Below are 23,668 nucleotides of genomic sequence, written 5' to 3' on the forward strand. Positions count from 1 at the left end.
GAAATCCGCCTGCCTCTGCCTCCCAAGTGCTGGGATTAAAGGCGTGTGCCACCACCACCCGGCTTAAAACAATTTTTTAAGATTTATTTTTAGCCTGGCAGTGGTGGCACATGCCTTTAATCCCAGCACTTGGGAGGCAGAGACAGGCAGATTTCTGAGTTCAAGGGCAGCCTGGTCTACAGAGTGAGTTCCAGGACAGCCAGGGCTACACAGAGAAGCCCTGTCTCGAAAAACAACAACAACAAAAAGATCTATTTTTATTTTATGTATATAGGTGTCTTGCCTGCGCATACATCTGTGCACTGTGTGCATGCCTGATGCCTGTAGAGGCTAGAGAGGGTTTGGCTCCCCAGGAACTGGAGTACCCAGGTCCTTTGGAAGAGCAACCACTTAGCCATCTCTCCAACCTTCACGTAAGACCATTTAAATGACAGAAACTAAAGGACTTCAAAGATATCAGAGCAGTTGGTGATATCCTACACCTTACTAGTTAACTAGACTACCTACCTGAATGTACCAATCAAAAAATCTCAGGGCAGAAAATCAGAAAATGAACTTTGACTGCTATGACTTTCAATTAGAAATAAGGAAGGCAGACAAAACTGTAGACATTATTTTCAAAGTTTTGTCTTTCTCGTGCAACAATCAAAAACAAGGGCAGTGCACAGTCATTTCCACAGAAGCCCACACTAAGAGGTGGGGCCAGCCATCTTCTGCTGCAGCACAGCCCTGTACCAGGCTGTCTGCTTCCTTCAACTCAATCTCAAGGCTGTCCTTTATTCTATAGAACATATGGCTCTTTAGGCCTGGAACTTTATCACACTATCAAATCCTCTTCCAAAAGAGTTTATCACTGTGTGAATAAAGGTCAGTTCTGTGTCTAGGAAGAGGCCTCAGGCTTCACACACAGCCACAGCTCGAGAGCACTCACCTGCAGCCTGCCGGTGGAGTCTAGCCTCTCTCTCTATGCTGAATGGATCTTTAGGAGCTCCGAGAAGGTCCCAAGACGGCCACACAGAAGCTCCTGGCCATCTCTTTGGAGCACTAGTTGGAGAGGGAGCAACTGCAGCAAGAGCAGCTTGTTCTTGGTCCATTCGGGACCCAACTCCCATCTTTAGAGGGTCTCTGGGACCATTTCCCGTCATAGAAAGAAAGGGCAGAGGAGGGGAAATGCGAAGGCTTGACTAGAAGAGGAGAAAAAAGACACAAGTTTTAAAAGACAGTTTTGTTATAAAGTAATAATCACATAACAGAAATATGAAAAATATCTAATATAACATTTATAATTTGCATTTATAATTTGATATAGTCTCTTTCACTCTGTCTCCTATTCATTTTTAAGACTAGTTATAGATAATATAATTAAAATAAACTCTGTCTCTCAACAAAGACATTTTTTTCTTGCCAGAGAATATTCATAACAATTTTGATAAATTTATCACATTTTATTTAGGAGATCAGTTACATCCTAAGGATTCAGTTACCTATTGCTACTATTGCTAAACAACTTTTTTTCCTCTGATGCATCTATGTTCTATTAGAAATGTATTTGAACATTTTACACTATATATTTGTGTTAAAGATTGAAATTCTGAGTGTCAAAATTGTGTATTATCAAAATTTATTGATAGAATGTTTTCTATAAATACAAAAACTGTCTCGTTTCTTCTTCTGTGTTAGCTTTGTCTCCTTGCAAATTAATCCCTAGATGTATCTCTGAGAGAGTTGTATTTGTCAGGCATGAGGTAAATTCCCAAGATGAATTCTATGTAAGTAATGAAATGGAGCAAGTACCTTGTAACCTATACCACAGGGTGTAACCTCAAGTCCAGAGAAGTAAAGGACCTGATTGTAGCTGTCATTCTAGAAACTAGTCTGGACAGAGTAAATGAATGGGCACCAAGAATACTAATGCCAGTATTCAAAGTCCAGGACGGTGGAAGATGACAACAGGGTGGGTTCTAAAAGTCATAAATGAGTAGCCACAGATATAAGATGATGAGAAATGAGCCCTCCTACTCAATTAAACATTTAGTAACTGAAAAGCAAGTTGAGGTGGTACCTTAAACTGTATCTTATTTCAGGAAATTTTCTCACTGCCCTTTTCCCTTCAAGACACACACGTAATTACTTCTACCCTCTTGCTATACTGTCTATACTATCCTATATTTGCTATTTATACCATCCTCCCCACCTACCCTAACCCATTTCCTAACTCTAATTAACATGAAGCCTGCACATGACACCCTTGACTGCAGGTAAAAAACAGGCTATATAAATTTGCTGATAGTTTCAGACTATGAGTTGGCAAGAGTCCATGCAAAAGTACAGGAGCTGCAGTCAAATCTAGATCACAATTCCAGTATTAATGATCAATTATGACTTATTAAAATACCACTTACGAACTTTGGGACATTATATACAGTTATAGAAATAATACTTTTGAAGACTAAAGAGAAAACATTCATGTACTTCAAGAAACAGAGCACTGACAAGATGCTCATATTCACTCTGAAATCAACTTTTCTCTAACAGCTCTTTGAGAAACAAGTAAAAGATACTGGATTCTAAAATATAGTTCTCATGGACATTCAAAATGTCTTTGAGTTTGCTAAGGATGAACAGCTATATAAAAGTGCCTGATGATCTCTCTTGCCTGCATCCTACTCTGAGGCACCCATTTCAAGCTCTAAGACAGATACTGTAACATCTTTCCTCTAGGATCCACAGGTAACTCCACCTCCATACACCCCCCCCCCCACTCCTGAGCATGTTACATACAATCAAATCTGAGAGATGGTCTGATCCAGAGCTGAAGCCACTCGTGTCTGAGTCAGAGGGGCTGCTAGAACGGGAGTCCAGGATGGGCCGGGTGTCCAGGCGAGATCCTCTAACTGAGGGTGCTGGGAACTTGTCCAAGTCAGACCCAAGGGGATCCAGAGACAGGAAGCTCAAGGGGGGTTTTCCTAAGACATTTCCCAGTGGATTTTGAAGCATGCTTAATACTAGGATGACAAAAAAATGAATAAATAAATAAAAAAGAAAAAGGAATGCTCATAACCTCTTTAATTTTCTTTCCAGACAAGACCCTTTTTTTTCCTCCCATAGTCACCCAAGGCAGATTTAACCTCTGAGAGTATTTCAGAAACACACAACATAATGTACATATAACTGATGGTTTGGAGAGCTGGTCACCCAGTCCTCATCAGAAGTTACAGGATGACTGACCACCAGAACTCTTTCTAGTAAAGCAACAGCAAAACTGTTCTCTGCCACCAGGCTTAAGGAGTAGTGCCACCATCTGAGACTCTGCCACTGGGGACTTTGGTTATAGTTGCTATTAATGTCTGGATACACCTGCAGTACAACTGGGAAGTCAAAACCATATTCCTTCACTGGCTTTCAGTGTGTTTACTAGATTCTCGCTTTTCTAGTGATTTTGTTAAAACACAGAATTACATGTAACACACCACAGACTCATACAGCATAAGCATGTCTCATCTAGTAAGTTCTCTTCTGAAAACTTCTAGCATGCACAGGTTTTCTATGCAGCCCCAAATTTCAAATATTTAGGATGGAAGAAGAATGATCTCATAAAGTTCACTATCTGAGGAAACAAACTTGGTATGAAACCCCTGGTATGATACCTCTTTCAGATGGTCATAACTCTGAAAAGCTCACCTGGATGTGTCTTTGAGCCTCCTCTTTCTTCTCACTGGCCTCTTGAGTGAAATACCAACTATTTCATAATATTGCTAGCCAGGTTCAAAAATCAGACAGGAGATGAAAAGTGCTCAGCAAAAATGCTCAACTCATAATAAACACACATCTAACATCAAAAAGAATAAAAGCCAGATGTGGTCGACATCCCTGCAACCCAGCCACTTGAGAGGCTAAGGCAAGAGAATTCTGAGTTCCAGGACAGCTTGGGATATTGTAGAAAGAGGGCAGGGGAGGCAGGGCAGGGGAGGTAGGGAGGGCAGGCAGAGAGGGGAAGGGTGGGTAAAAGGAAGGTAAAAAGAAGAAAAAAAGAAAGGAAGGAGGGACCAGAGAGAACTGTATCTTTCATCTACAAGGACAAAGAATAAAAGGGCGTTACTATGAAGTGTGGATGCATTAATTTTAAGATAGAAGCTTTGACATTTTATTCATCTGAAGAATAAAGAAAACATTTGTCTTAGTGAGTCCATGATGACAGAGCAGAGGTAGCACGCAGCAGTCAAAAGCTCAAAACACAAGCTACAGGTAGAGAACTAAATAGACTGAGTCTCTGAAACCTCAAAGCCCATCCCCAAGTGACATACTTCCTCCAGCAAGGGCACACCCTCCTAATCCTCCCCAAGCAGCCAACTTGGGGTATTAAAAAATAGTTATAGGGGTATCTCATTCAAAGCAATGCCCCATTTCTCAAAATGAATCCAAATAACACAAGTATTCAACAAACAGTGAGTATAACTGTCCCTACTTCAGCCCTAACTAGCGACTAAGTGAAACACAAGTCATCGAGAACTGGTTTCTTCCCAGATGTCCAAGCACAAGAATAAACTTCTCCAAGTCTGAAATCAAAGTCAAGGCTTCACTTGTGGTACTACACTAACTGCCATTCATGATAGATCATGACAGAACATTACACACAAGATTCAAAATAGCTGTTACCAAAGCATCAGGCCATACCATTATCCGCAGGCATATGAGCCCTCCCAGATAGAGACACAGTATGAGTGTACTTTTATCTTTCACTTCCTAAATGCAGGCAACATTGTGGATGCATTTATCCAGTTATTATTCTATAGTGGCAAAAATGCTTAAGTTAAAAAATGTCATCCCCATCAGCATGACGAGTTCAGTCCCTTTACATCTTAACCAATACCAGGTACAATCAGTCTTTTATTACTGTTGTTACCATTATTGGCTGTGTGTGTGTGGGAGAGGGTATGTATATGTGGGTACCATGCCATGATGTCCAAGAACAGTTTTGTGAAGTTTGGTCTCTCCTTCCACCTTTATGTGGATTCTGGGGATTGATTTTGAACTACCAGAATGGGTGGCACATGCCTTTACCACTGAGCCATCTCACCAGTCTGTGGTTACTTTTTTATTTTAGGATGTGTATTATCTATGGGGCTCAGGGAGCCAAACATATCCACAAAGGAGTTAGTGTATTATTTGCTTTTCAAGGAAATAGTCTTTTGCCCAGGCCTTTCAAAGTGGTTTTCAAGTACTAGCACTTAACTGCATGCTGGAACTAAATGTCTCAAAATGCTTAGATTCTAACACCCAGCACAAACAATCCTTGATAAACTTCTTAAGTAATCCTTTTTTATCAAACTCCTGCCTGAAATAACTGAAATAATCCATGTTTCTAAGATCTTGCTTCAAAAGGGCAAGAGGTGAGAAGATTTTAGCTTCTTCTCTAGTATTGCAAAGCCTGGCAAAAAAGTACTGTTACATGTATAGACCATTATACTCACTAATTATTAAAATGGTATCAAATACCCTAGAGCAGTGGTTCTCACCCTTCCTAATGCTGCAATCCTTTAATACTGTTCCTCATGTTGTGATGACCCAACCATAAAATTATTTTCATTGCTACTCCATAACTATAATTCTGCTGTTACAAATGTAAATATCTGTGTATTCAGATGGTCTTAAGCAATCCCTGTGGAAGGGTCATTCAACCCCCAAAGGGGTTGCAACCCACAGGTTGAGAACCAATGCCCTAGAGGGACACTTCCTTCTTCACATCTTACAAAAACAAGCTTAGGGTTGTCAACAATGAAGTGACAATCAAATCATAAAAGAGGGGCTGGAGGATGACTCAGCTTTAAACGCATTTACTATTCTTGCATGGGACCCAGGTTCAGTTCTCAGTGTCCATATGATGGCTCACTATCATCTGTAACTCCATTCTAGAAGATCTGATGCCTTCTGACCTCTGTGGATATTAGGCATGCATGTAATGCACATACCTGCATGCAGGAAAAACACACACATGAAATATAATAAATCTAAAAAATCATCACAGAGCCAACTATGATAAAAAAATTTTTGGTTCTCTATGGAGGATATCTAAAAAGCCACTGAAGAGATCTGAGGAGCTACTGAGGATGGCAGAGAGGCTGGCCATAAAACCTGAGGATGTCCTGCAGTATCTAACCATCCAGTGAAAAACAGAACACTTAAAACTGGACTTGAGCATATTCTCCATCAGAACTAAGGCACCTCGATGGATACAAGACCCACAGTGGGCTATGATCATTGTCCCTTATGGGACATGGAATAATATTCGATGGTGACAACAAGTGAGGAGTTAAGGAGCTAGTCAAGTGCTACAAGTTAAAGACAGAAGCATGACAAAACAGATCAGGAGCAGATGAACAAGAGTCAGCTATTTCCATAAGCTGACAGCTCTAAGGAATGGAAAAAGCAAGAACATGAATCCTTAAAAGTTCTAAGGACAATGAGGTCCAGGATATGGAATTGTAAGTGGCTAACTTAGAATATATTAAATCTAAACACTGGATAGGTTTAACCAAACAGACATTTGAGAGATCTACTGTTGATAGCTGAACCCAGGGTTTAAACAAATGGCAGGCAGTGGTGGTGCATGCTTTAAATTCAGCACTCAGGAGGCAGAGTCAGGTGGATCTCTGAGTTTAAGGCCAGCCTGGTCTACAGAGTGAGTTCCAGGACAGCCAAGGCTATACAGAGAAACCCTGTCTTGAAAAACAAAAACTAAAGCCAAACAAATGAAAAAGCAAGGTGTTGAAAGAATCTGAGATGGGGAAGTACTTGCAAGTAGAAAGGATTGGGGTGGGGAGGAATAATGCTGAGGTAGATGAGGCTGAGAAAACAAATAGGCTCCACACCTGGCAAAACAGCAACTTAAAAGCTTCAGATCTGTCCTCCCTGAGGATTTGTGTGCAGTTGACAGAGGAGTGACATTTTCTTGAGCAATGGAACAACTGGAAAACTAAGGTGCCTATATCCTATAAACTACCCTAATGAAACCCTTTAGATCTTTGTCTCTGTCTCCCCCCACCCTGTTTCTCCCTCCCCCTCCCCTCCACCCTTTCCCCCCCCCACACACACACTCCTTAAGAAAATTCTTTTGGAGCTGTACAAAAAATCCCCAAGCTTCCACTATCCCCAAAGGCTAAGAATGTCAGCAGATACCATCTGAAGTCTATAATAGAGACTTGTCTATCTGGCATTCCAATTAGTAGTTTTTTGTTTGTCTGTTTATTGAGTCAAGGTCTTACCATTCATCACCTGCTGGCCTGGAATTGTCTATGTACACTAGGCTGGTCTCAAACTAGTGATCTTCTCATCTCCCAAGTGCTGAGATTACAGGATATAACCACCACCACCTGGCTATCAGTGTATTTTTAAAGAGCTTTAATTTATGACTGTCTTTTGTTACTATAAAAGTTTCATCACACTGTTACCACACTGGAACACAATATTTGGGGTAACCTGAATTTGCATTCCCAAGCTATGGTCATTCATACTGGGCTCCAAAATAAACAATCTCTATTTTCTTTTAGGTGAGACCTGTGTTTTTGCATCATCACACAGCACAAAAACATATGAAAAAATTTCTAAGAGAAAATAAGTAGATTAAAGGGGCCATACCAAGGGATATCAAGGACAAGAATGGGCTACAGGAACTATGCTTTTACCCAAATAGTCCCAAACCAACATGGTAGTCAATACAGGCGATGTTCCTCCTTCCTTCCAGTTTATTATATTCACTTGTATTGATACATGTTTTGCCAGTTACAAATTCTATTTATCTCAGCTAACTTGCAAACTGTTAGTATCTTGGGATTCTTGCAAATTACCTTGCCAACAACAGGAATTTTATCTATAGAAAGCTCCTACTGTGAGGCCTGGCATGATGGCATACTTCTTTAATCCCAATACTTGGAGGTGAGGCAGGTGTATCTCTGTGAGTTCCAGGACAGCCCGGTCTATATAGCAAGTGCTAAGCTAGCTAAAGCTACATAGTAAGATTCACCTTCCTCAAACATCAACAAAAGAAATCCTCTACTATGGTAACAAACCTATCTAAATAGAAAATGGCATAACAACCCACACTAGTTAATTCCACTTTCTCATTAATCCCAGCACTTGGGAGGCAGAGGCAGGCAGATTTCTGAGTTCGAGGCCAGCCTAGTCTACAGAGTGAGTTCCAGGACAGCTAGGGCTATACAGAGAAACCCTGTCTCAAAAAAACAAAAACAAAAACAAAAACAAAAACAAAAAAAACCAAAAAACAAACAAAAAAATTTTCCACTTTCTCAAGAGATGGTCAGTCATCTATTTTATGATTTGGACCAGGTTCAATTAATTTCTTACTAATAGCAAGTTTTCCATTTACTGAACATAAAAAACACATCTCAGATATGAATCTTTCCCTAAACTCTAGTATTAGCCTATCTTAATAAAGTTTTGAGGTTAGCAATGTACATCCCATAGCAGAGCACAGTCCAGAAGTGCATCATTCACTAGCTACATTATAAATCATTACTGAGACTTTGTGTCTACTTATTTTCATGTCCTTGGTACATCTCCTTTTTGTTCAAATCTTTTAAGATCAACCACAGATAAGAAATCTCACCTACCAGAAGTGTAGGAGATCTAATGGAAAAGCCTCAAAATTTAGCGATGTACCTAAAACACCGCCTGAGGTCTGCACCAGAGTCCACATTTTAACAAGATCCCTGTGAGATTTGTATAGATACATTAAAGCTTTGAAAACTCCAGCCAAAAAACCGTAGGTTTTATTACTTTAAGTTTCTAATACCCTTACTATATCCAAACATGCTCTAAACATATGAAATTATTTATCTTAATTTAAAGGTTGGAGCTTATAAATAAAGCTCTTACAGTACAATGAAGGCTAACATTCAAGGACATAGGAAGCCAAAGTGACTATACAGGACATTTTACAAAGAGTCTGATTTCTAAAAACACTGTGTGGAAGTAGGGGGAGAAGCAGAGAGGCAGAGATACACAGCACCACGAATAATAAAGACTATAAAAAGAATGACATGGAATATAATACTTTCAAGAAAGTGATGGCCAGAACTAGCTGCATCCTGTAAAAAGCTCACATTGAACAGAAACAAAGCAATTAAGGCCTACTGCTTCAGGCAGATATGTGTTTTAAAAGGCAAGACAACTGCTACAGAAGACATTGCTGGGGCTAGAGATGGCTCAGTCATTAAAGGCTAAGGTCATACACACACAAAAAGACATTACTGTATCACTGGGCACAGGACAAATTTGGAATATAAAAATAATAGTTTAATAAGTGAATACATCTATTTTAAAATGCCCAAAGTTCATTACTGTTTTGTTATTAACAAATCTAGGTAAGATTGTTCACAAAGAATGTGTATATACAAATACATATAGAGAAATACACAGCTGATAAAGGGATAAAATGAATGTCAACAATAGGAGAATCTGAATTAAGCTGATTTGATGTCTCTTTCAGCCCACAGAATGAGCCAAGTTTCTGGAAACTGTGACCTGCAGTCAGATGCCCTCGAGTGACCTGACTGTCCCTTTACAGCCCAACCCGGGAGAAGGTTCCAACTCATTAATGCCATTTCAGAGCACAAGAGACCAAATCAGCAGTAATTATTTTTAGACTGATTTTAAACTTTCTCTACTTTCAGCCTTCTCTCTATGCCAGGTCTCCGGTTTTTCAGCTGAGTCATTGTTGGAATTTTCTGAAGCCTCCCTTCTCCAAGAGTCTAAAGGTGCCCAGATCTGATGATAGCACTGGCAACAGCAGCAGGGCCGGAAATGGGTACCTCTATCACAAGATACACCTCTCAGCTTGAGCTCACAGTTTAAATGGGACTAGGCCTAGGACACAATCATTAAAATGCTTGTAATCTAGTAAGAGTAGTCACAGAAAAAATCTAGGAGTCATCATTCCAACCCTAGATATATAGCTGTATACGGAAAGCCTTCATTCCTATGTGTACCTTTAGTTCTGAGGCTGCTTGCAGAGAGCTGAAGCAAATCTGCAAGATAACTTAGTTGGGCCCTGAAAGTCCATATTCTATATAGGAGAAGCCTAACCCTATTTTGAATGTTGGCTCATCAACAGTTTGAAAAAGGTTGGGAAAGCAGAGCAAAAGACATTTGTTTCATCCCAGGCTGCTCTATCCTATGGATCAATGGGAAAGTCTGCAAATGAAACAGCACAGGGAACATTATATTCAACTGGTTAACAGGACAGAAACCAAAGAAGGTGAATAGGTTAATTGCATGAGACTTCTAAAAGGGAACTAGAATAGACATGTCCTCTGGCACCCTCAGGCAAGGCACCCTCACTTGCCCACTGGGCTTCTATACAAAGTGGCCATTAAGAGTCCTTTTTTTCCAGGTCCCTCAAGGTAGATTTGAAATGTCACTTCACTCTCCTGCTGAGTAATGCTACATACAGAAGAGTCCTAAGGGGAAAGGCAGAAAGACAAATCCAGTGGGTGGTTAAGCTGATGAACTGAGACCAAGGGTGGAAAGTGAGTGGGAAGTGTCTGTCAAGTGCCCTCATCTTAAGAGAGTTCATCAATGAGCAGATCACCCCAGACTTCTTACTTAGTATTTGTACTACATGAGGTTACCTTAAGTCTGGCCTAACATATTAATTAATGTTCTGGTCACAGAAAAGGGGTTTAATAGGAAGAATGAGAGTTTTAGAACAAAAGATACCAGGTTTGGAATGCTCAGACAGACAATAGTATGCTATTTTGTGTACTTTTGCAAGTTTTTCCTCATCTGTACAAGCATTAAAATCATGTGTTATGTTCAGCATTAAAAAAATTAATACATGTTGGCTGTATGTCACTTCATTCCTTATCACTGGGTATACAGCCCTGACATACTATTAGAGGACTTTTTCCTTGATAGTCACGGTGATTTTCTCTTTTTAGAAAAATTCTGTTTATTTCCTCTGGGTGTACCCATATATGCACATGTGTATAATAAGAAAAATTTGGGGAGTTGGCACTCTTCTTCTACCACGTGGGTCCCAGGGATCAAGCTCAAGTTGTCAGGCTTGGTGGCAAATGCCTTTACCTGCTGAGCCAACTTACCAGCCCTAGGACTTCTTAATGATAATGATTCCATGCTATTCACTGACATACCTTCAGTACCCAACAGTTTCTGGCAGATAGAGATTAATGCCTGAGTGAATATTATAGTCAAAATCCTCAGTCAAGAGCCCTCTGCTCCAACCTCACCTAACAGACTGTCAAATACTTATAAATGGTAGAAGATAATCATGGTATGTGGCTATAACTTACTGGGGAAAGTATCGTCAACCAGAGTCTAAGCAGCTACAGGCTCCACACAGAGACCACAGGAGACCAGGCTGCTTGCAAGTACAACTCACAGATTTTCTGAAGCTATTGAACTATCTCCTCCCTTCCTCAAGAAATTGAGTGAAATTGGTTTCAGATGGAAAGGCAGTGTGGGCACTGGAATGTGGGCTGTGTGTTCCTGTATTACTGGCAAGGGTGCACGATTTGGCACTGCAGCTGGCTGGTGGGAGGGCTCCATCCTACTCTAGGAGATGGCACCCTCATATGGGCTTTCCACGAAGGCACAAAGCTTAGGAAAAGGAGAAGGCTACCACCACAGCTTCTAAAGGCAAACATAGAATGGAGACGAGGAATGAATATGTTTTAACCCCCAGAAAGCAAGAGATACTCATGCTAATCTAGCCAGATCACTGCACTGGGGCCAGTCTCAGGTCTTTATGAATTCTGAAGTTCACACTGCAGCCCTTCCCTAATCCACAAAATCATGTAATATTTATTACTAAATGCTTGAGATGGAAGGTAATGAAAAACACCCCTTTTCAGACTAATAGCTATGAGATCTGGTTCTTCAGAGGGTGGGAAAGCTGATACAATTATGCCTAGGCCTAGCTTTTCCTTTTATTTTCTTTCCTTCCTGAGACAAGGTCCTGCTATGTTGCCCAGGTTGGCCATGAATTCCTGAGCAGATAATCACCTTTCTGTAGAGCTGTTAGACCAGGCTTTCTAAGCCTCAAGATGGACACATTTAAATTTCCATAGGCCTAGTTACAGTTCAGAAGCTAATTCTGTAGCTAAGAGAAACAGGAGGAAAGAAGGGCCACACCCCAATTGATGCCAGCACAAATCAGACACTGATGACCACACACAGGTGCTCATCTCCTGTGTGAGCTCTTCTTTTGCTCAGATCCTGTAGGAGTAAAAAAAGGACAAGGCTTGTTTCAAAGAACACATAAAAGGAAGAACTGTGGCCTCCAAAGCAGATGACATTGAATAGTGACACATTTCCTGGCCTAGGGAGCAGAGTACTTATCAATCTCCTCACCCCCTCAAAAAGCTGGAGGTAGCATTTGAGATAACTTTACCTTCAAGGGATTCTACTTACAAACCAATTGAAGAAAAAAAAAAAAAAATCAACCTTCCTCTTCCCAAAAGTGCTTTACTAAAACAAAGGGGCATTAAAATGTCTAATGGACATTAAAAGTACCAGACTCTGCAAAGCATTCTAAAAACACCTACACCACATAGGGTGGAGGCCAGAGAAACCAACACAGCAGTACCTAGCTGCCATGACTCCTGGTCCTAGACTGGGGAGGTATCTGAAAGGACAGCAGGCTCAGTGTACTCCACAGCTAACATCAATGGCAAATGACTACACACACACCAGTCCTCCATATTCCCACTGAATCTGCTAATTAGTATTGTGACATAAAGTAAAATATACTGATTTCTGAATAATACTATAGAATTTAAATTCACAATTCTTCCTGGAAAATTATATGATTTTAATGTGGCTAATCTTCCCCCAAATACCACAAGGGAATAAACAGGTAATAGGAAGGTCTGAGCAAAAGCAGTTCAAAGATTTGTCAATAACTCCCTGTAATTTGTTCCCATTAATCTTATATCAAGAAGACAAGAGATGCTAAAGGGGAGTGGCCTCTTATCTATTAGTTACCTTCAACAAACAGATAGCCTCCCCTTTGTATCTGGGGGTTACCCTATGAATCCTCCTCCCCAGCCAGCCCCTTTCCAGGATTGATGCTCTTAACCTAATGTTAAGGTAGTCCCAATATTCAAATAAAATTGCTCAGTTAATCTCCTCTTGCTATGACTCAGGGCTACCCCAACCTTCATATACAGCTCTTTAGTTTTAAAACCACTAAATAGAATCTGGTCATTCAGTAATCAGTTCCTTAACTCCCCTCCCCCACCTAAAAGTGTTTTGCTTCATCATCTTCAAGACAGGCCTGGGCACCAGGGGCTTAGATAGATCATAATCTGCATAAGGTTGAAACCTTGGGGACCCTTGTCAGGGCTACCTCGGGTGTAGACTAAAAACTCCAGGGAATTTGTCAGAGCAAACAGAAAAGCCGTATCTGCCTTTACCAGCAGTCTCTGTCTTGCAACTCACTGCTACCATTGCTTGCAAAACAGCTCTGTGTTGTGTGTATATAGAGGGAGTGATGCAAAGGGGACTAGAACAACTGTTGCTTTGGTATCTTAGCTCACCACCCCACTGGGCCCCCTCCCCTAGACAGCCACCATATTCTCTTGCACTCACCTGACTGTGTGCTGCTCTGGGCTGAGGAGTCTGAGTCCTGGGTACTCCAGGGTCGGTCCCAGCCAGTCAGACTGAGTGATTGCAGGCCAAGGCACAAACCATTTGCATCTGGGAGGCCACGGGGAGATTCTTGCGCAGAGGTGGGGAAAAGCATCCTGCTTGTAACTGTTTCTTCAGAGTCCTGGAAGTCTGCTTTGGAAAGGAGAACAGCAAAACAAACCCCTAGAGTTAAGGGTTGTTTTTCTCAATACCACCAACAATAAGTACCACCAATATTAGTTTCCTCAGGTTCAGGAGCAAGACATCCAAAGCTGGCTAGATGCTGCAGCTGCTGCCTCTGTACTTTTGGCAACGTTCAAGCAAGAATAGTTGCCATAGAGCCCCCTCCCCACACACACCCCTATCCCGTCTGCATTACAGACTAGGTAGCATGTGATCAGGCTGCTGATGCTTCCCGCTGCCAGTGACATCAGCTGGCTGAGCCTAGCAATAGAGAACCGCATCATCTCTCTCAGAACGGGGGGAGGGGGAGGAGCAGGAGGGGACGACTGGGAGGAGACTTGCCTCCAAGGGAAAGATAGCACAAGAGCTACTTGGAATAGTCCGATGCAGTATGGTTAAGCCAGGGTTGGGAGACAGCGCTGTCCCTTCAGTCTAAGCAATGGTGGCCAGTCTGCTGACAGCAAAGCCAAAAGCAAAGCAACGTGGACTGCTTGGACTGCTTGGCCGTACTGCTCTGCGCTCCTGCTGCTCCCTCCCTCTCCTCCTGCTCTCTACCTCAACCCCTTAAACGCACTAGTCCTGGACTTTTTCCAGCTGCAGGCTCAAGCCCTGGCTTTGGAGCCCAGTGAGAAGCTTTAAAATCCTGCTAACAAAAATAAAGAAGTAAGTAAAGAAACAGTATCTGTGTGCTGCAAGTGGCCTCTGAGCAGCACAGCCTTGTCTACCACTGAGGAATGGGGTAACCATCAGAAAAACACTGGAGATTTGGACCCTTGGGAACAACACCTGGTGCTCTAGGACTGTCTAAAGCAGCTTATCATAGAAAAGAGGGAACAGCCTGTGTGTGGGGGGGGGGGGTGGATTTATGGGGCCTGACCTACAACTTATGTATCAGAGGGAGATATGGATAAGATCCATTATACCCAGGCTCCCTTATACACCAACAGGATATATATTAGCCACAGGTAGACACAAAGGCCCAGCTCTTCTTTTCCCTCTTGCAACTAAAGGCACAGGTGGAAGAACTACTCCCAAAGTAGTATCTGACAAACCACACTAAGAGAAACAATCTCAGAACTACTGTTTGTTCAGTTAGTACTCAATCCTCAGGAGCTCACATCATCTGGCTGTCAGTACTGTTTCCCGTGCATTTGTCTTTCCAAGATCACCTTAGGGTGGTGGTTGGCAAGCTAGGACTACCACTGACACCCTGAACTCCTATGCCTTCTTGGGCAGAGATACTGCCCAGGAAGAACCTATTTCAGTGACCCCACCCCTACTAGCTACAATGACAGAATTCAACGTTTTGAGCTTCTGTCATTTCCTTTTTACTAGTATCACCTTCCATAGAAATCTTTTTCCAATGTCTTCTTTAGGGGCCAAACTTGCTTATGCCTCTATGAGGCTGGCTGGCAGTATTCCATTTGCCTTGTTGCAAGGAAAAGCAAGCAGGTAATCGGAAACATGCCCACCTGGGACTGATCTTGACAGAGTCTGAGCCAATTAAGAAAGGGGGGTTTGTGCTGTTAGCCTGAGGAATGTCTGGTCACAGCTTTCTACAGCACATTCTGAACACACTCAGGCAAAGGCCCTGGAGGGGGAAACATCAGTCTGGGGGTCAGGGGATGAATTTTTTAAAAAATATATTATTATAATTAAGTACACTGTAGCTGTACAGATGGCCATGAGTCATTATGTGGTTGCTGGGTATTGAGCTCAGGATGGCCCCTGCTCACTCCAGCCTGCTCGCTTGCTCTGGCATAATACACTGTAGTTGTCTTCAGATACACCAGAAGAGGGCGTCAGATCTCATTACGGGTGGTTGAGAGCCACCATGTGGTTGCTGGGATCTGAACTCAGGTGCTCTTACCAACTGAGCCATCTCACCAGCCCTGGAGGAATTTTTTTAAAGCTGTGCTGCTGTGTCATCCAGCTACATTATTTCTGTCTGGCTGTAGATACCCTGCTTGCTCTCTGTCTCTGTGTGTCAAAGCTGTATTCTTATAACTGTACAGGCTGAAGAAGAATGCACCCGTATTAGAGCTGTCCCTGCCCCAAACTCTGCTCTTTTGCTCTCCTATACCTACCTTTCCTCCAAGCTAAGGCTATACTTTTAAATTAACTCATGTCTTAAATTCAAAATTCTTTTTTCCTTTTAACCTATCCACATCTAGGTCAGCAGAATGGCTCAATGGATAAAAGCACTTGCCACCAAACCTTGTGACCCAAGTTCATTTCCAAGCCCCACAAGGTAGAAGAGAATTGATTCATGCAGTTGTCCTCTGATCTCCATACATGTGCCTTGATATGCACATGCATAAACAAGCATGCATGCATGCACACATGCACACACACAATAAAGGAACAAATTGGCTTCAATAAAGCATTAGGTTCGGTTTATTCTGAAGATATAGAGATGGTCAAATAATGGTAAATCAGTGAATGTTATAAATTACATAAAGAGACTCAAGGACAGAGTTCACCTAGTATCTCAATGGATAAAGGAAAGACATCTGACAATATCCCTTCATGATAGCAGTCCCAAAGAAACTCAAGAGTAGAAAAAACATAGTTCAGCATAATAAAGACAAGATATGACAAACTTATAGGCAAATTATGTTAAATGGGAGTGGGGTGGAGCTCAAGCATGTCCACTGAAATCAGGAACAAGAAAAGAATATTCACATAGAAATAAAGGGCACACAAATAGGAAAACAAGAAGTCAAAACAACACTGTTTACACTATTTGTAGATGTTAGGGTTCCATATATGAGATCCTAAAGACTCCACCAGAAAACCCTTAGAACTGACAAACGCATGCAGCAAAGTGGCAGGATACACAATTAACACAAAACCATTAGCCTTTCAAGGTACCAATGACAAACTGAAAAGGGAAATAATATAATTCACAATAATATAATTGACAAGTTAAAAAATAACTTGGAGCTGAAGAGATGGATAAATGGTTAAGAGCACCTCTGGCTGCCCTTCCAGAGGACCCAGGTTCAATTCCCAGCACCCACATGGCAGCTCACAATTGTCTGACACCTGCACACCAAAGGACATAAAATAAAATTTAAAAAAGTATTTTAAAATATACATTATATAATATTATATGCTATATACTATATTATAATATATAATTATATATAAGTATAAATTATAACATGTGTTTATTATGCTTTATTAGTACATAATTATACATTATATAATAATCTAGATAGTCTATATTATATAATTTATATAACATAATAGCATATTATAAATAACATTTTAAATATACATATGTATGTATGTATGTATATATAAACTTTAAAACACTGAGGAAAAAAATTGAGGAAGTACCAGAAAATAGAAACCTATACCATCCATGTTCATGAACTGGGAAAAAAACTGATATTGTGAAAATGGCTATATTACTAAAAGAGATCTACAGATTGACTGCAATTTCAATCAAACTTCAGTGACATTCTTCACAGAAATACAACAACCTTTAAATTCATTACATTTAAATTCATTAAATACAGCACAAGAGATCCTGGAGAGGCGAAGTAACCTTGAGCAAAAAAATAATATTGCTAAAGGCTTTACCACATCTGATTTCATTGTGCTACAGAACCACAGTAACATAGACAGAATATATTCATCAACAAAAAAAATAACAAGATCCAGATACTAGGCCACACAACTATAGGTACTCGATTTTTGATGAAGATGTTACAGATACACATTGGAGAAAACACAGCATCAACAAACAGTGTTAAAAAATTAGTTATATACACATAGAAGAACAAATTTAATCCCAACCTCTTACCCTGTACAAAATCTACTCCAAATTGATTAAGGACCTCAACTTAAGATCAAAAGCTTGTTACAAGAGGAAAAAGCATGGTGTACACTTTAAGGGCTTGCAGGATAGGACTGTGGTTGCTCCAGAAGGTCAATAATCAACAATTAGACTTCATGAAACTCAACAGCTTTTGTTCATCAGAGTCAGCTTACAGAATGCCAGCTATGTATCTGGTAGAGGAGTAAGTATTTAGAATATACAAAGAACTCAAACAACTAAACATCAAGAAAACAACCATATCAAAAAAAAAAAAAAAAAAAAAAAAAAAAAAAAAAAAAAAAAAGGAACTGAACAGAGATCTCAAGGAAATACAAATGGCTGATAAACATGTTTTTTGTGTTTTAAATTATTTTTGTTTGGTTTTTGAGACTGTGTAGCATTGCCTGGCCTGGGACTCACCTGCCAACAAGGTTCAAATTTACAAAGATTGTCCTGTCTCTGCCTCTCGAGTACTAGGATTAAAGGTGTGTGTCACCATGCCCAGCATCTAATAAGAAATTTTTAAAATCTTAAACATTATTAGCCACCAGGAAAACACAAATTAAAACTACTTTGAAATTATATCAAATTCCAGCCAGAATTACTATCATCAAGAAATCAAAGAACAAATGCCAGCAAGGATGGGGAAGGAAGCGCACTAATCCATTGTTGGTGGGCAGCCACCAATGATTGTACACGGAGGGACCCATGGCTCCAGCTGCATATGTAGCAGAGGATGGCCTTATCTGGCATCAATGGGTGGAGAGGTCTTTGGTCCTATGAAGGCTCAATGACCCAGTGTAGGGGAATGCCAAAGCAGTGAGGCGGGAGTGGATGGGTGGGTGGGGGAGCACCCTTATAGAAGCAGGGGGGAGGGAAGATGGGATAGGAGGTTTGTGGAGGGGAAACTAGGAAGGGGGATAACATTTGAAATGTAAATAAATAAAATAACAAATTTTAAAAAAATCAGTGTACAAGTGTCTCAAAAAGCTAAAAACAGGACTCCCACGATCTACCTCACATTTTTAGGCATGTATCCAAAGGACTCCTTATCTTCCTATAGAGAATCATGCACATCTATGTTCACTGTGCCTCTGTTCACAGTAGTTATGAATGGAATCAGCCTAGATGTCCATGAAGTGATGAATGGATAGTGAAAAATGTGGTACATAAATGCTGAATTTTACAGGAATATAAATAAAATGAAAATTTCAGCTGAAATACATGCAGCTGAAAAAAGACACTAACTGAAGCAACTCAAGCCCAGAAAGACAAATGCTTCATGTTTCAATTTTTTTTCATTTAAGTGTTTAATTTAGAGTGACTGTAGAGGACACTAGGGACATAAGGGCTGATAAGAGGGAAGGGGAAGGGACTGGAAGGGAAAGGGATGAGAACAAAACATATATGATATGAAAGTAGGAGGCGAAATTCTGAAAAAATTTAAGTGAGGCTATGAGTACAACAGGGGAGTGGAGGGTATAGAAAAGAATAACTAAAGATAAGAATATATGCTAAACTCTCATAAAAATCTAAACTCATAAAAATCTACTACTCTATAAGATAGTTCTTGTCTTAGTCACTGCTCTATTGCTGTGAAGTGCCACATTAACTAAGGCAACTCTTATAAAAGAAAGCATTTAACTGGGGGCTTGCTTACATGCTTAGTCCATTATCATCATGACAGAAAGCAGAGCCCAGAATGTAATCATCTCGAACCATAGGTAGAGAGGCACTGAGCCTGGCTTGATCATATGAAACATCAACACACTCCAAGGCCACATTTCCTAATCCTTCTAATCCATTCAAACTGGTTTTCCCCCTAGTGACTAAGCATTCAAATTTATGAGCCTATGGAAGTCATTCATATTTAAACCACCACAATTCTTGAAGACTTATTTTTATGTCAGGCAGTGGTGGCACATTCCTTTAGTTACAGCAATCGAGAGGCAGAGGCAGGTGGATCTCTGTGAGTTCAAGGTCAGCCTAGTCTACGGAGTAAGTTCCAGGACATCTAGGGCTACACAGAAAAACCTTGTTTAGAAAATATTTATTTTTATCTTACATGTATAGGTTTTTATATGCATGTGTGTATTCCTGGTGCCACAAGAAGCCAGAAACGGGCATCAGTGGCTTTGGAATTAAGAGTTGCTTTTTGTTGTGCTTTGATATATGGGCGCTAGGGCTTGAATACAAGTTATTTTGGAGGAATAGTCAGTACTCTCAACATATGAGCTCTCTCTCCAGCCTTGGAAACCCACTACACTTTGTATGCTAAATTAAAAATGTAATTTTAAAAAGGAGTTGGAACACATGAGTAGACTATACTTCTACTAGAAGACATGAGTTATTAAATGAAAATCTCGGTACCAGTGTCTATACTTTCTTCCCAGTTATTGGTCAGGTAGGCCTCTAAAGCAACATTTGAATTGCCACTGATCTTGGTTCCATACCATAACTAGATAAAAATACTGTCTTACTGAATATACAACATACTTTGGTTGCAGCAGTATATATAGAAGTCAATCTGGAAATGACCTGAAAGCTTCCTGCTGGCTGGCCTCCACTCCCACTTGCTATGCAAGCCACTAGGGAAGAAAAGTCATCAGTGGTCTTACTCAGCAGTGAACTCTGAATGCTGCCAATACCAACCTGCCAGGCAAGGTGTGCTCACTGGTAAAATAGAAGTACAGAAGTTACAGAGATATAAGAAGAGGTAACCAAAACTAAGAATGCATGATAAATTCTTAAAGAATCCTATTTTGTAAGATAATTCTATATCCAGATCCATAGATGAGAAAGACTGGCTTGAGCTTATGAAAGTCCAAGGTGACACACTTCCTCCAACAAGGCCATACCTTCTAATCCCTTTCAAGTAGCACCACTCCCTAATGACCACAAATTTAAAGCCTATGGGAACCATTTCGAGTCAAACCACCACATGGGGGTAACCAATCACTTTCTGATTAGATCTAATACCTGCACCATAGGTGGGAATTCATACTTGGTACTGTAAACCTGTTCCAATGCTCATTGATAGTGAGGTCATGGGCTCTAGGAGGGAATCTACTAATGTTGTCTTACTAAGTGAACACACTGTCAAACTGCTTTCTAATATGTTTATAGTGCTGCTGTTAACCTTGACCAGAGAATCTTACTGTCTTACTGAATATATAACACACTTTGGTTGCAGCAGTATATATAGAAGTCGATGTGGAAATGACCTGAAAGTTCCTGCTGGCTACTGTAAACCTGTTCCAACCTGCTCATGGATAGTGAGGTCACAGGCTCTAGGAGGGAATCTACTAGATTCCTGTGTAGTCCACAGCAGTTAATGCAAAGACTCATAGTGGGTCCAAATGGTGAACCCTAAATGGGATATCTTCTTCAATACCCCCTTCTCGAGGCCTCAGGAACACCAACGAATCTGAGTCAGAGGATGGGAAGAGTGCTGTGACACGTCTCCTGGACATGACAGGACTGCTGACTAATGAACTCACTCCAATTATGCCTCAATGCACAAGATCAAGCCAACAGACCAGTTACTATTTCAGCTGACAGCACTAACTGGACTCAGTGATTTTCAGGGAGGGAAAAAAAGCAAAGACATGAAAGTATGAAGGGGATGTGTTGGAGCATGTTCTGGAGAATTTCAGAAGGGGGAGTTTACCATAGATATGTACATACATGTGTGAAATTGTCAACTAAAAGAAAAGAACTTGGAGAAACACGCCCTTGCCCACACAGGTGATGGAGAAGTAGGAGTGATAGAAGAGCAGAGCAGAGCTGAGCAGAGTGGAGTGGAGCAGCGCAGTGTGTGCACTCTGAGGAGACACAGAACAGGTGATGAGACAAGTGTGAGAGGGGCTGAAGTAGACAGTGGATCATGTCATAGGGTAAAAAGGTTGGTGTGCAGCATCACAGAGCTTAAGCAGATACACACTCAGTTCCCAAACAAGCTGCCCAGCTATGGGATTGTGCTCGCTCTGGGTAATGACTGAGGCCTGAGATGAGAACAGTCTACTTTCTAGATTGGACTGCCTTAAAGGGCAGCCATATCCTGTGATAGCACTGAGGGCCATATGTGGGTCACTGGTCCTGATGTGGCTGGGGTCCAAGTTGATGTCCAAGGACTGTGTTATCACCTAATGACATGTAAATGGTCCATGCTGATGATCCATGCTGTGGTCTGAATCCATGTTAGTGTCCATGGGCCATGCTGCCTCTGGGGACCATACTAATGTGAGTAGCCTGCTCTGCTACCTGACACTGTGGTGGTGTTTGAGTCTGGGTCTGAGTTGATACCCATGGTCTGGTGGTACCACCAAAATCTTGGCCTGTGCTGTTGCCTGAAGCCCTGTTGTTTGTGGGCTATGCTGCCACTGGGAGCTATACTGATCTGAGTGGCCTGCACTGCCACCTAAGGCTATGTATCTGATCCATGCTGCCATAGAAGGCCATGTCTGGCTTTGTGGTATTACTGCAGCTGATTCTGTGTTGATATCCATGGCCCATGCTACTACAGGAGGCTAAGGGGATGTCCAAGGTCTGTACTGTGGCCTAAATCCATGTTGATGTTCATGATCCCAGCTGCATTGTCTGGGTCCATAGCCCTACTGCAACTGGAGCCTTGTTCCTGGCCTGTGCTGACGGCAGATTACATGTAGAAGCCATGCTCCCTCAAATCTTAATGAGCAAATAAACAACTGTGGTAACAGTATTGATGACAACAGACACACAGTGGAGAAAGAGGGACATGAAAGATTCCTGTGACCTCAACCCACCCTCCAACCAGTAACAGTATAAACAAGAAGACTTCAAAGGGAACTCTTAAATAAAACTGTGATAGGATGCTGAAGTGTTGCTCTCCACAATAGAGGGCTTCCAGAAGGGGTGCAGGAGGGGAAGGACTCAGCTCTACTTAAGGCATAGGCCATGAAAATTTGGCCATACTCCAGTGAGTGTACAAATAACACAAACTGGACTTTTCTTTTGTTGTGGGGGTTCACAAGGATAAGGAGATAGATGAGGAAGCAAATGTGATAGGGTATATGTGAAATCCCCAAAGAATCAATAAAAATATTATGTTGGAAAAAAGAAAAACTTATAAACAAAACAAATAAATCAGGCATGGTGATATAACCCTTTAATCCCAGAAGGAGGCAGAGACAAACAGATCTGAGTTTAAGGCTAGCCTGGTCTACATAGTGAGTTCCAGGACAGACAGGGCTACATAGATCCTGTCTCATACACAAACAAACAGGCAAAAAAGACCCAAAATCAAATAAATATAAAAATATAATCAACCTTTAGAAATAATCCATATTTAAATACCTATTCTTGACTCTGTTTCTCTCTACCCTAACTAAAAGGTATTTATTGTCCAGAAGTAGCTATTTTCCTTCTATGTTCAAAATCAGAATATATGTATATATGGATACTTTGCACCTCAGACAGAGAAATGTAATTATTAGCTATCTTGTTATTCTGTATACTCAATAATATTAGCATCACTGGGAGCCTGTTTATGAAATCTTAGGATCCACTTAAAATATATGGAATTGAACTTCATTTTAATACAATTCCAAATTACTATCACACATAAAAATCTGGGCAGTACTGATCAATACTTTCCCACCCCTAAAGGCATCAGCTATGAACAACAGTTCCTAATGGCTATATGAACCCAGAGCCTGGAGATCTACATGTGGCATAATTTTAACCCATCTTCAGAGGTCTTTTACTCAGACATTCATTAACCCAGTGTTTCTTCTACATAAAGGCTTTTTACTACCACTAAAGAATTCTTTAACTAGATTTAAAACATGAAAGGCCAGGCATGGTGATGCATACCCTAAATTCTAGTACTTGGGAGGCAGAGGTAGGTGGATATTTGAGTTCGAGGCCTGCCTGGTCTATAGAGTTCCAGGATATTTGGGGCTACACAGAGGAAAGAGAGAGAGAGAGAGAGAGAGAGAGAGAGAGAGAGAG

The 23,668-nt window shown here is 41.0% G+C and overlaps 1 protein-coding gene across 3 annotated transcripts in view; it reads right to left on the reverse strand.

Moving 5' to 3' along the window:
- The window catches only part of Cpeb1 (cytoplasmic polyadenylation element binding protein 1), a 93,252-nt gene that overhangs the window by 12,410 nt on the left and 57,174 nt on the right, over positions 1-23,668 (reverse strand). For 2 of the 3 annotated variants that reach the window (XM_031387177.1, XM_031387176.1), the window contains exons 3-5: positions 13,627-13,815; positions 2,782-3,005; positions 932-1,184 (exon numbers count right to left, since the gene is read on the reverse strand). In XM_031387177.1, the coding sequence (XP_031243037.1) occupies positions 932-1,184; positions 2,782-3,005; positions 13,627-13,815 (666 nt within the window). Of the gene's footprint in view, positions 1-931; positions 1,185-2,781; positions 3,006-13,626; positions 13,819-23,668 lie in introns of all 3 variants that reach the window. The other variant, XM_031387174.1, reaches the window with a different exon arrangement.

The sequence above is a fragment of the Mastomys coucha genome, unplaced genomic scaffold (genome assembly GCF_008632895.1).
Source record: "Mastomys coucha isolate ucsf_1 unplaced genomic scaffold, UCSF_Mcou_1 pScaffold21, whole genome shotgun sequence".
In the NCBI taxonomy this organism is placed as follows: domain Eukaryota; kingdom Metazoa; phylum Chordata; class Mammalia; order Rodentia; family Muridae; genus Mastomys; species Mastomys coucha.